Consider the following 13,752-nt stretch of genomic DNA (forward strand, 5'->3'; position numbering starts at 1 on the left):
CAAATAACATACCATTATTGGAATTTGCACTTTTTCTGTTTGTCTCCCACCCCATACTCCAAGTTAAAAAGCAAGAGGTTACCTTGGGAAGGGTTTGTGGCCCGGACTACAGGAGTAGTCATGGGATCCCATGTGAAACCACAGTCACCTGAGCATTTAGCAGGAATTCCATTGACATAGACTTGAACCTTCAAATAAAACAACACAGAGATAGAGAATAGAGATAAAGAGCTAGCATGGTTCACAAGAATATGCATAGAATTTAGAATGAATAAAGGAATTTTGTTTGTTTCTTTGTTTTAAAAATTAGTCTATTCTACTTGCACTTTTTCTGTTTTGATACTTTATCCATACATTCATTCAGCAAACATGAACACTCTGTATCAGGCACAGCTGTAAATGTTAGACTATAGGAATACAACATTGAACAAAATATGTGACATCTTGCTGTATCAAATTTATGTCCTAGTAGGGATGAGAAAGATAGTTGCATTGGACGCTAAAAAATAATTATAGGAAGTACATGCATATTATGTCTTGGTTTTGAATACTATAAAGGAAAATGAAAGTTACTCTTGGGAAAGTCACCTAAACTCCTGATACCCTAACTTCCTTATCATTAAAGTAGTAACATTAAAATTACTTCACAGCCTGACCAGGTGGTGGCACAGTGGATAGAGCATTGAACTGGGATGCCGTGGACCCAGGTTCGAGACCCTGAGGTCAAGCTTGAGCACGGGCTCATCTGGTTTGAGCAAAAGCTTACCAGCTTGGACCCAAGGTCGCTGGCTTCAGCAAGGGGTTACTCAGTCTGCTGAAGGCCCGTGGTCAAGGCACATTATGAGAGAGCAATCAATGAACAACTAAGGTGTCGCAATGTGCAACGAAAAACTAATGATTGATGCTTCTCATCTCTCCGTTCTTGTCTGTCTGTCCCTGTCTATCCCTCTCTCTGACTCTGTCTCTGTAAAAAAAATAAAAATAAAAAATAAAAAATTACTTCACAGAGTGTCTGTAAAGATTAAATGGATAAATATATTTTCAAGCTGTAGCAGGCTTAAAAATCCATTCTTTTATCATAAGGAAGATAATTTTCCCAAAGGTGATAAAATAGTACTACTGAGTTGATTGCATGTTAACACTTATATTCTCATGTAAATAAATATATCATTTCTCTTGTTTTATCAGGTCTTTAATGTATTATAAACTAGTTATTTATTTAAAATTATTAATGTTAAACATCATGAGGAAAGTTTCAAAAATACCTGTGGCTGTTGGCTGGGTGTGCGAAGTAGGTCCCCAAGTATGCGTCTTCTGAATAAGCCCCCTTCCTCTGTCTCCGTAACTGTCATGTTAGCCTTTTCTCCAATCATGTTGGAATCATTTATCTATTTTTAGACAAAATTAACTTATTAGAAAGTATACCACACTAATTTTTCTTTTTAAATTTAATCATGATTGAAAGTGATTGAAAGATAAAGGGTGGAAGAACACATTCAAAACCATTTTAGTCACATTTCTTAGGAAAGAAAGTTCTTCAAAAATAAGCATAATCTACCCAAGGAAAACAATAGGCTAAGATTATTGCATCATCATGTAGTACATCAATTACAATCTGAATTAAATGACCAAAGTTAGCTTGAATTTTAGAATAAAATATGTTCAAGAAAAATAAGTTTACTAAATTTTATTTTCTCAAAATGCTCTGTGCTTTCTCTGAAAATGACCACTTTGACAAATGATTTTTGAATAATTAAAAATTTTAGTCCTGTTTCCACCTGAGGGTCAGCTTTACTACTTTTAGCATTTTTCACCTCTAGCTATCCTGGTTTTTTATCCACTCATGAAATTTTATCTTCTGCCAGTGGTACAAATAAAACCAAACCAAAATGTACAATTGTGGTCATTCCAAAATCCCTCTACTAATATGGCAGCCTTGTGATGTGCACAGGGGCTGGCAAACAGAGAGGCAGGCATCTCCAGCTGGGCCCTGTGTGAGTAGAGTGATGAGTAAACAGAGGGGACTGGTCAGGAATGAGAGAAGGCAGTGGATGCACAGACATCAGCAGAGATGCCACAGGGAAACAAGCCACTAGAGTTGTCTCAGCGGCAGAATTTTCTAATTCTCCTGCCAGGCCATGTGTATATTTTCTTCAATGCCCCCGTATCTTTCTGACATCCACATGGCCTATGTATGGCACATTGGAGGCTATATTCATATACCCTTACATCTTTTTTGTTTTCTTTACCCCTCATCCTTCTCTTTTCTCTTCCAAAATAGTTTCATCAGTCAAGCTCTGTGTTTTTTTCCACCTTATGTTGTGGGTCTACATGTAGCTGCGTCGTACTCAGGATGTGTCATTTCAACAAACATTCTTCTACTGATTGGGATTTAGGTTTCTCACTTTTCATTTTTACAAATAATGCTGCAGCAACTAGCTTTGTGTCTATGGTATTTCATATTTCTATCATTATTTCAGTAGAATAGAGTTATATAGCAAAGGGTATTCAGTCATAAGGTATCTATATTCAGATAATACTAAATTATCCTCCAACAAGGTCATTAGCAATGTACTTCCTCATCAACAGAGCATGAGGCGGACTGTTTCCTCACACTCTCACCTCACAGAGCATCATCATTTTAATGTTTGATAATCTGAGCCCAGAGTTTCTATGAGACTTCTCTCCTTCACATACTCAGCCTGACTCCCCTCTCCTGCCCCCGTTCTATACTCTGATTAATCAAAGGTAATTAGATGAGTGCTTCAGGTGTGACTTCCTTTGAAGTTGAAGATGTCACCTTTAAAACTATGAAGGCATCGAAGGCCCCAGAACACAGCTGTCACGTACAGGGGTAGAATTATAGACAGCGAGGCTGATTACATTTTACATCCTGATTTAGTTCTGAGACTGACCCTGCCTGGGCTCCTCCTGCCCCTCTGCCAATGGTCTTCTAATATATTCCTAAACTTTTTCCAGAGGGCATATGGAATAAAGTACGAAAAGCTATTCTCCATAACAGAGAACATCTGATCAATTAAATTTCAAACAATCTGCTCCTCAATTTCCTTTTTTTAATGTTTAGTCTATAGTTGGCATTTAAAAAACATATACACAGTCTCTCATTCTTTTGAGACTGAGGCAGGGTACACAAAAGCATGCCTCACATAGAAGAAAACAGAAACCAAGCCAGCTAAGGAAACCTGTAGAAGTTTCTGCTTTCCACATCTGCTTCTCCACTTGACCCTCCAGGAGTATCCAGCACAGCTTCCCTCTTGTGTGACTGAGACCTGTCCCACTTCTTCCAGACTCTGGAGGGCAAACCGGAGATCAGCCGCCGACACTGCCGCGGGGAGGCCTGCACACACAGAGGAGTCCCAAAGTCACACGCCTGTTTCACCCTCAGGACACACGAACTGTGTGCTATGCGTTATCACTCATACACCAGCCTCCTCCAATACAGTAAGAAGGAATATGCATCTGACTCATATCAAGCATTTATATACTTCTTGGAAACAACAAAAAAATTATATGAGTAATGTACCTCAGAGGTTAGGCTTGGCTCAAATACTGTTTAATATCAATAAACTTTATAGGCAACTTGTAAGTCATGCATATAAAGGAGAAACAAACTTTTGAAACTATAACCTGGGATGGCTGGTGGAGTAATGAATAAAATGTGAAAATGTAATTTGTTCTGGATCATTTACCTTTACATTAGACAATTATGTAAATTATGTAGAGAAATAATCTTAGACAGAGGTACACTAAGATGTTTATTGTGTTTGTCTAGATCAGCACTGTCCAATCAATGTTCTGGACTTTTTTTTATATATACCTTTGAGAATATGTCCATAAGCTTGAATGTCAAAGCTGCCACTCAGAGGTGAAGATGCTGCTTGGATTCTTTGAATACGAATCCTTGACTCCCCTGGCCAATTATTTCCTCTGTAAACAGACTCAGTCTCTGTTTCATTCGTGATTATCTAATTTTCAAAATAAATATTGATAAAATGATTAAACGTGACAATGGCTAAGATGACTTCTATTTCACGACAGTACAATCCTGTGACATGATATTAATAAGCCTCCTGTATTCAAGATTCTTTAGAACATTAAGGACAGTCGCATAAATCAACATAGGCCATTCCTATATAAGTACAATAATGAGGCAAAAGTCAATTCAGTCATCTGTGCAGTGGCCAGCTGGAACCAGAGTAATTCCTCATTAATTCAGAGTATGCCTCCATCACTCAAGGAACAAATATTTACTGAGAAGGCATTCTATTCAAGATACAGTGCTAAGCACTACTGGGAGGCAAAGAAATGTGAGATACAGTCTTGGCTATCAAAAACCTAAAAGGCTGTTTGGAGAAATACATATGGGGACTTGAAAAATAAACTAACAATATGAGGAAGTGAATGATCAGTACAATGGATAATCCAGACTTAGGAAATACCTGACTAAAGTTGAGTGCCAGTGAAGTGCCAATTGATTGACAAAAGGAACACATACTATAAAAATTCATAGATTGTAACTCTAACAGTAAAATAATATTTTCTTGCTTCTGATCCCTCACAGTTACCTATTAATCTTTTGTGTGTGTGTGTGTGTGTGTGTGTGTGTGTGTGTGTGTGTGTGAGACAGAGACAGAGAGAGGGACAGAGAGGGACAGGAAGGGAGAGAGATGAGAAGCATCAATTCTTCATTGTGGCACCTTAGTTGTTCATTGATTGCTTTCTCATACATGCCTTGACCAGAAGACTACAGCAGACCGAGTGACCTCTTGCTCAAGCCAGTGACCCTGGACTCAAGCTGGTGAGCCTTGCTCAAACCAGATGAGCCCGTGGTCAAGCTGGTGACCTCGGGGTTTTGAAACTGGGTCCTCTGCATCCCAATCTGATGCTCTATCCACTGCGCCACCGCCTGGTCAGGCTATCTATTAATCTTGTGGAATTTAAAACTATAAGCCCCAATGCTCACAGGAATGAATAAACATAAGTGTCAAAAGACACATGCAAGAATGTTCATAGCAACTCTATTCACAACAGCTCAAACTGGAAATAATGCAAAAGTCCATCAATAGGATGAATAAATTTAGTATATTTACACCATGGAATATTGTAAAGCAATAATAAAAAATAAACTACAACTACATGCAACATATGAATCTTACAATATCAAATATGTAAAAGAAGCTAGATGTAAAAAAGTACATACTGTATTACTCATTCATATGATTAAAAATTAGCAAAGCTAATTAATGGAAACAGAAGTGAAAATAGTGGTTATATTGAGGTGACAAGTAAGTGATCTAATGACAAGCAGAAGGCACAAGGAAGTCTCTTGTGAGCTAATAATTTCTTTATCTTGCTCTGAGTAGTGATTACATGACAGCATTTACTTTGTAAAATTCATTCTGTTCAACAAGGTTGCAGGATACAGGATCAACACACAAACTCCTATCACATTTCTCTACACAAATAATAGCAAGCATGTGGAAAACGAAATTAACAACACAAGACCATTTACAATTGCTTGGTAGAAAATGAAATACATGTAAATCTAACAAAACATGTCCTGGATCTGATCTGAAAATTGTAAAATAATGATGAAAGTAATCAAAGAAGACCAAAATATGCTGATAAAAGAAAGCGAGAAAGACCTAAATAAATGGAGAGACACATTGTGTTCATGAATTGGCAGACTCAACATAATAAAGGTATCAATTCTCTCTAAAACAATCTAGGTTAATGAAAGTCTTATCAAAATACCAGGAAGATCTTTGTAAGACATAAACAAGTTTATTCCAAAATTTGTATTAAAAGACATCGAACATAGAATATTTTTTTTTAATTTTTATTAATTTTAATGGGGTGACATCCATAAATCAGGGTACATATGTTCAAAGAAAACATGTCCAGGTTATCTTGTCAGTCAATTATGTTGCATACCTGTCACCCAAAGTCAAATTGTCCTCTGTCACCTTATATCTGGTTTTCTTTGTGCCCCTCCCCCCCAGCCCCTCTCCGTCCCTCCCCACCCCCCGAAACCACCACACTCTTGTCCATGTCTCTTAGTCTCCTTTTTATGTCCCACCTATGTATGAAATCATACAGCTCTTGTTTTTTTCTAATTTACTTATTTCACTCCATATAATGTTATCAAGATCCAACCATTTTGTTGTAAATGATCCCATGTCATCATTTCTTATGGCTGAGTAGTATTTCACAGTATATTTGTGCCACATCTTCTTTATCCAGTCATCTATAGAAGGGCTTTTTGGTTGTTTCCATGTCTCGGCCACTGTGAACAATGCTGCAATGAACATGGGGCTACATGTGTCTTTACGTATCAATGTTTCTGAGTTTTGGGGGTATATACCCAGTAGAGGGATTGCTGGGTCATAAGGTAGTTCTATTTTCAGTTTTTTGAGGAACCACCATACTTTCTTCCATAATGGTTGTACTACTTTACATTCCCACCGATAGTGAATGAGGATTCCTTTTTCTCCACAGCCTCTCCAACATTTGCTATTACCTGTCTTATTGATAATAGCTAATCTAACAGGTGTGAGGTGGTATCTCATTGTAGTTTGGATTTGCATTTCTCTAATAACTAATGAAGATGAGTATCTTTTCATATATTTCTTGGCCATTTGTATTTCTTTCTGGGAGAAGAGTCTGTTCATGTCCTCTTCCCATTTTTTTATTGGATTGTTAGTTTGTTTGTTGTAGAGTTTTATAAGTTTTTTGTAAATTTTGGATATTATAGGCCCTTATCTGAGCTGTTGTTTGAAAATATCATTTCCCATTTAGTTGGCTGTCTGTTTATTTTGTTGTTAGTTTCTCTTGCTGAGCAAAAATTTCTTAGTCTGATGTAGTCCCATTCATTAATTTTTGCCTTCACATCTCTTGCCTTTGGAGTCAAATTCATAAAATGCTCTTTAAAATCCAGGTCCATGAGTTTAGTACCTATGTCTTCTTCTATGTACTTTATTGTTTCAGGTCTTACATTTAGGTCTTTGATCCATTTTGCTTTAATTTTAGTACAAGGGGACAAACTGTAGTCGAGTTTCATTCTTTTGCATGTGGCTTTCCAGTTTTCCCAGCATCATTTGTTGAGAGGCTTTCTTTTCTCCATTGTGTGTTGTTGGCCCCTTTATCAAAAATTATTTGACCATATACATGTGGTTATATTTCTGGACTTTCTGAACATAGAATATCTTAAAACCATTTTTTACTAGAAGAATAAAGTGAGAGAAGTCATTCTGCACAATGTTAAGACATATATTGCTACATTTTTCAAGAGATTGATGCCAGTATTGGTGGAAGGATTGACACATGGAGCAATGGAATAAAATAGAGAAATCAGAAATATACCCACACAAATATACCCAACTGATTTTTGACAAAAATGCAAAAGTTATTTAATAGAAGAAGGATAGCCTTCAAATAAATGGTGCTGGAGCAACTGGAGCCATAGGCAAACAGATGAACTTCCACCTAAAACCCTACACCTTATTATAAAGTAAACTCAGAATGGATCATGATCTTAAATGCAAAATGTACAGCAACAAAATTTGGGGGGAAAAAAATAGAAATGTTTTTGGATGACGTCAGAGTAATGGCAGCATGAAGATACTCTTGATCTCTCCCTTTAAAATTTGAACAAATTGAAGAACCATAACACAATGAAGGAATCCCAGCTGGACTTGCAGGTCCACCTGAAAAATCCATACACTGAATGGACTAAAGGTGGGACGGGGTGATAAAGGAGGTGGAAGATAAAACTCATTCATGGTGGGCTTTGGAGAGTAGAGGAGACAAATCTGGAATGTCTGGGTTTTTTTTCCTTTGCTGGACTACAGGGAAGAGGGAAGCTTGGGTTCTCTAAATTTTTTTTGAGGGGTATGGAAAGGGAAACCCTTAGTGACTGGGTCTCTTTCTGTTGGAAGGAGCAGTGACATAGAGGGGTAAAGGGAAGATAAACCAAAGAGGCCAGAGCTCAGTGTTGCAGCCAGAGCTCGGTGTCACAGCCAGTGTTCCCATTGTCTGCCTGCAGCCCACACTCGGCAGAGACAGAGAAAGCTAAAGTGCAGCCCCCCAGTTTCCCAGATCCCACCTCCCTTATCTCACAGTATGGAGAGTGGCAGAGACAAACCCCACATCTAGCTCTCCAGAGCCACTCTCCCCCCTGAAGAACAGAGGTGCTCCACCTCCTGTCCCCAGGTCCATTGAGACATAGGAAGGAGCACCTGGAAGTTTGAGATTGCCATTGCTAGAGCCGTAAATCCAAAGCTGTAAAGCCTAAGCCATAAAGCCGTCACAACGTGCCACCACCAATGTGACTGCAGCTCCACCTATGTCATTGTGACAGTAACATCTAAGCGGGGGCAGCCCAGAAACTCCACAAACCTAAAACATGTTATACAGCGATACCTACTGAAAGAAAAGTCTTAAAACTGAAATTTATTTTTCCTTTTTTCCTTTCTCATTTTTTCCTTTTTTTTTCTAATTCCTTTTATCTCCTTTTCTCTTTTAAATTTTATTTTCTTTAATTTTTATATATTTTATTCTTAATTTTTTATGTTTTGTTTAAGACTCTTTTATTTCCTATCTTTTTTCTATGTTTCTTCTTGCTATAATTTTTTAAATGTTTATATTTTTATTGTATTTTTAAATTTTAAGTTTCTGTTTTTTAGCAGTTTTTTGGTTAGGGTTCTTAACAACACCTCTTTCAAATGCCATCAAGGATAAAATAATCAAACACATTGGTTATACAAGACAGAGATGTAGTTTAGAAAGAAAATAAAAACTCTCCAGAAGAAAAAATCACATGGAAACCTTGGAGTTAAAGGATAGAGAATTCAAAACTAAAGTTCTGAAAATAGTCAATGGGGTGCGAGAAGACACAATAGTCAATTTAATAAGCTCAGAAAACAAAATATACATCTCACCAAGGAGATTGAAACTTTAAAATCAGAGATGAAGAATTGAATACATAAATTGAAAACTGAGGTAGCAAGTTTAGCTAATAGAATAAGCCTGATAGAGGAAAGAATCAGTGATATTGAAGACAGGCAACTAGAGATGTGACAGAGAGAACAGTACAGAGAGTCATGAATTAAAAAACAAAAACAAATGAGAGAGCTCTACAAGAATTGTCTGACTTCATCGGAAAGGGCAATATAAGAATAATAGGTATATCAAGAGAAGAAGAGAGAGAGAAGGGAATGGAGAGCCTATTCAAACAAATAATTGATGAGAATTTCCCAAGCTTATGGAAAGAGAGCCTCGAGTCCAAGAACAAACAGAACACTGAGTTACCACAACCCAAACAGACCTACTCCAAGGCACATCATAATAAAATTGTCAAAATTCAATGACAAAGAAAGAATCCTCAAGGCAACAAGGGAAAAGAAGAACATAACATATAAAGGAAAGTCCATTAGGTTATCATCAGACTACTCAGCAGAAACTTTACAAGCCACAAGAGAGTTGACCTAAACATTCAAAGTATTGCAAGAGAGGAATTACCAGCCAAGAATACTATATCCCATCAAAGTTATTCTTCAAATATGAAGGAAAATAAAACATTTTGCAAACATACAGAAGCTGAGGAAATTTATCACCAGGAAAATCCCATTACAGGAAATAGCCAAGGGGGTTATTCAACCAGATACAAAGAACAAAACAAATCAAAACTACAAGTAAAAGCTTCAGCAAGGTCACACACACAAAAAACAATAATATAAAATGGGAAAGGATAAAGATTTGCAGTAGCTAAGGAGGATGGAGTGCAGAAGCACTCATAAGACAAAGAACTCTTATACATATGAACATTTTTCTCTTAGTAACCTAATGGTAATAATAACCACCCATGAAAAAGCCACCACTGAAACATACAGTTTAAAAAAAGAAGAAACAAGGGAAAGAAGTATGGAATACAACCAAACAAAAACAACTGACAGAAACATAAAGGAGAAGACCTAAACAAGACACAGAGCTACAGAAAACAGAACATAAAATGGCTATAGGAAATCCTCAAGTGTCAATAATTACCCTAAATGTAAATTGACTGAATTTACCAATAAAGAGCTACAGAGTAGCTGATTAGATCAAAAAGCAAAACCCAACCATATATTGCCTCTAAGAGACACATCTAAATTGCAAGGATAAAAGTGATTCAAGTGAAAGGTTGGAAAATGATTCTCCAAGCAAATAATATCCAAAGAAAAGCAGGTGTAGCCATACTCATATCTGACAGTGCTGTCTTCAAGACAACAAAGGTAACCAGAGACAAAGATGCACATTTCATAATCATAAAGGTGACATTGTATCCCGGCATGCCCACCAGGGGGCGATGCTCTGCCCATCTGGGGCATTGCTCTGCTGCAACCACAGCCACTCTAATGCCTGAGGCAGAGGCCACAGAGCCATCTTCAGAGCCCGGGGCCAACTTTGCTCCAGTGGAGCCCTGGCTGCAGGAGGGAAAGAGAGAGACAAAGAGGAAGGAGAGGGGGAGGGGTGGAGAAACAGACAGGCGGCTCTCCTGTGTGCCCTGGCTAGGAATCAAACCCGGGACTCCTGCACGCCAGGCCGACGCTCTACCACTGAGCCAACTGGCCAGGGCCCATAACACTTCTTAATATATATGCACCAAACCAGAGAGCACCAAAATATATAAGACAGCTACTAACTGATCTAAAAATAGAAACAGACAAAAACTCAATCATTCCTGGAGATTTCTATACACCATTGACAGCCTTAGCTAGATCATCCAAAAGGAAAATCAATAAAGAAATATTGGCCTTAATTAACACTCTGAACCAAATGGACATAATAGACATTTTTAGGACATTTCATCCCAAAACGTCGTATTATACATTCTTCTCCAGTGTGCATGAAATATTCTCAAGGACAGACCATATGTTGGGCCACAAAAGTAACATCAACAAATTCAGGAAAACTGGAATTATACCAACTGTATTTTTTGCTCATAAGACTTTGAAATTAAACAACATACTTCTAAAAGATGGCTGGGTCAAAGAAGAAATAAAAGCAGAGATCTAAACACAGATGCAGACAAATGAAAATGACATGACTAATCAAAATTTCTAGGAATCAGTGAAAGCAGTAATAAGAGAGAAATTTATTTCATTACAAGTCATAGAGAAGAATTTATGAATTTGACACCAAAGGCAAGGGAAGTAAAAGCAAAAATAAATGAATGGGACTATATCAAACTAAAAAGCTTCTGCAGCCTGACCTGTGGTGGCACAGTGGACAAAACATCGACCTGGAAATGCTGAGGTCACCGGTTCAAAACCCTGGGCTTGCCTGGTCAAGGCACATATGGGAGTTGATGCTTCCAGCTCCTCCCCCTTCTCTCTCTCTGTCTCTTTCTCCTCTCTCTCCCTCTATCTCTCTCTCTACCTCTCTCTCTCTCTCCTCTCTAAAAATGAATAAATAAATAAATAAAAATAAAAAAGCATTAAAAAAATAAAAAGTTTCTGCACATCAAAAGAAACTGACAACATAAAAAATAGGCAGCCAACTAAATGGGAGATCATATTTGCAAACAAGAGCTCCGATAGGGGTTAATATCCAAAATATATGAAGAACTCACAAAGCTCTGCAAAAAATAAGCTAACAATCCCATTAAAAAATAGGGAGAAGACCTGAACAGACAATTCTCCCAAGAGGACATACAAATGTCGAACAGATATATGAAAAGATGCTCATTTTCACTAGCTATTCAAGAAATGCAAATCAAAACTACATTGAAATACCACCTCACACCTGTTAGGTTGGCTATTATCAACAAGACAGTTAATAAACAATGTTAGAGAGGCTCTGGAGAAAAAGAAACTCTCATTCACCGCTGGTGGGAATGCAAATTAGTACAACCATTATGGAAGAAAGTATGGTGGGTCCTCAAAAAATTAAGAATAGAATTACTATAGGACCCAGCAATCCCTCTACTAGGTATCTACCCCCAAAACTCGAAAACATTGATATGTAAAGACACATGCACTCCCATGTTCATTGCAGCATTATTCACAATGGCCAAGACATGGAAACAACCAAAGTGTCCCTCAGTAGAGAACTGGATAAAGAAGATGTAGCACATATATACAATGGAATACTACTCAGTCATAAGAAATGATTACATAGTGACATTTATGACAACATGGATGGGCCTTGACAACATTATACAGAGTGAAATATTATAAGTATATCAGAAAAAGCTTAGAACTATATAATTTCACACATAGGGATATAAAACTGAGATTTGTGGACAAAGATAAAAGTGTAGTGGTTACCAGGGGGAGGGGAATATGGGGAAGGTAGTGGGGGAGAGGGAGGGGGAGTGTGTGAGTAGGAACAAATACAAGGTAACAAAAAATGATTTGATTTTGATTTATACAACATAATCAACAGTTCAAATGCTATAGAAATGTTTACCTAAAACTTATGTACTCTTATTGATCAATGTCATCCTGTTAAATTTAATTTTCTAAATAAAATTTAAAAAGAAATGAAAAAGTAACAAAAAATAGTAAAATATTCAGAAATTACATCTAAGTGGGGAGTTCTTGGCCTTGAAACTAAAAGCACCATAAAAAGAAAAAATGGATAATTTGGATCTCATCAAAATTAAAAACTTTTGCTCTGTTAAAGACCTTTTAAGATGAGAAGGCAAGGTACATACTGGGAGAAAATATTTACAAAGCACATATCTGGTCAGATGAACCTACACATGTGATAAAGTTGTATAGAACTACACATATACATGAAGGACTTGTATCTAGAATATATAAAGCGTTTTAAAAACTCAACAATAAGAAAATTATTCAATTAGAAAGTGGGCAAAAGAATAAAAACATTTTACAGAAGAGGATATGTGGATGTTCAATATCTTTTAGCCTTTAGGGAATACAAATTAATACCAAAATTAACTATTAGTACATTCTCTATCATAATGGCTAAAATTAAAAATATATATATATATAGTGTTAATGACAATGCTGGCAAGTTTGTACAGAAACAGAATTACCCATGCCTTGCTGGTGGTACTGTAAAATGGTATAGCCACTTTGGAAAAGAATAGAGTAGTTCCCTACAAATCTATATGCTAATGGCACTATTGGGTAATTAACCTGGGAAAATGAAAATTGATGTCACACAGGAGCCTACAGATGAATGCTTTAAGGAACTTTATTTATAAAATCAGAAACTGACTACAATTGAAATGTTCTTCAATAAGTAAGTGGTTAAGCAAATGGTGGGGCATCCATATTATTAAATATTACTAGGCAATCAAAACATACAAACTATCAATATCCACAGCAACTTGGAGGGATCTCAAGGGAATTATGCTGAGTGAAAAAAAAGTTGATCTCAAAAGGCTACATACTAGTATGATTATATAAAGTCTGATTCTATTTACATAACATTGTTGAAATGACAAATTTATAGAGATGGGTTAGTGATTACCAGCTATAAGGGAGTGCAGGAGGAAGGAAAGGGGCCATGGCTATAAAAGGGTAGCATGAGGGGTTCTTGTGATGGAATTGCTCCGTACTAGTCAGATGAATCTATACAGGTGATAAAATTGTATATAATTACACACATAAACACAATCAAAAGCATGTAGAACTAAACAGGGTTGGTAGATTGTATGAATGTCCATTTCCTGGTTGTGCTATTATGCTATAGATATACAAGATGTTACCATTGGGGGAA

The 13,752-nt window shown here is 36.9% G+C and overlaps 1 protein-coding gene across 1 annotated transcript in view; it reads right to left on the bottom strand.

The window, feature by feature from the left end:
* The window catches only part of PKHD1L1 (PKHD1 like 1), a 167,735-nt gene that overhangs the window by 101,408 nt on the left and 52,575 nt on the right, over positions 1 to 13,752 (bottom strand). The window contains exons 24-27 of the mRNA XM_066265808.1: positions 3,839 to 3,986; positions 3,204 to 3,358; positions 1,266 to 1,388; positions 83 to 188 (exon numbers count right to left, since the gene is read on the bottom strand). Of these exons, the coding sequence (XP_066121905.1) occupies positions 83 to 188; positions 1,266 to 1,388; positions 3,204 to 3,358; positions 3,839 to 3,986 (532 nt within the window). The remainder of the gene's footprint in view (positions 1 to 82; positions 189 to 1,265; positions 1,389 to 3,203; positions 3,359 to 3,838; positions 3,987 to 13,752) is intronic.

The sequence above is a fragment of the Saccopteryx bilineata genome, chromosome 3 (assembly GCF_036850765.1).
Source record: "Saccopteryx bilineata isolate mSacBil1 chromosome 3, mSacBil1_pri_phased_curated, whole genome shotgun sequence".
Taxonomy (NCBI): Eukaryota; Metazoa; Chordata; class Mammalia; order Chiroptera; family Emballonuridae; genus Saccopteryx; species Saccopteryx bilineata.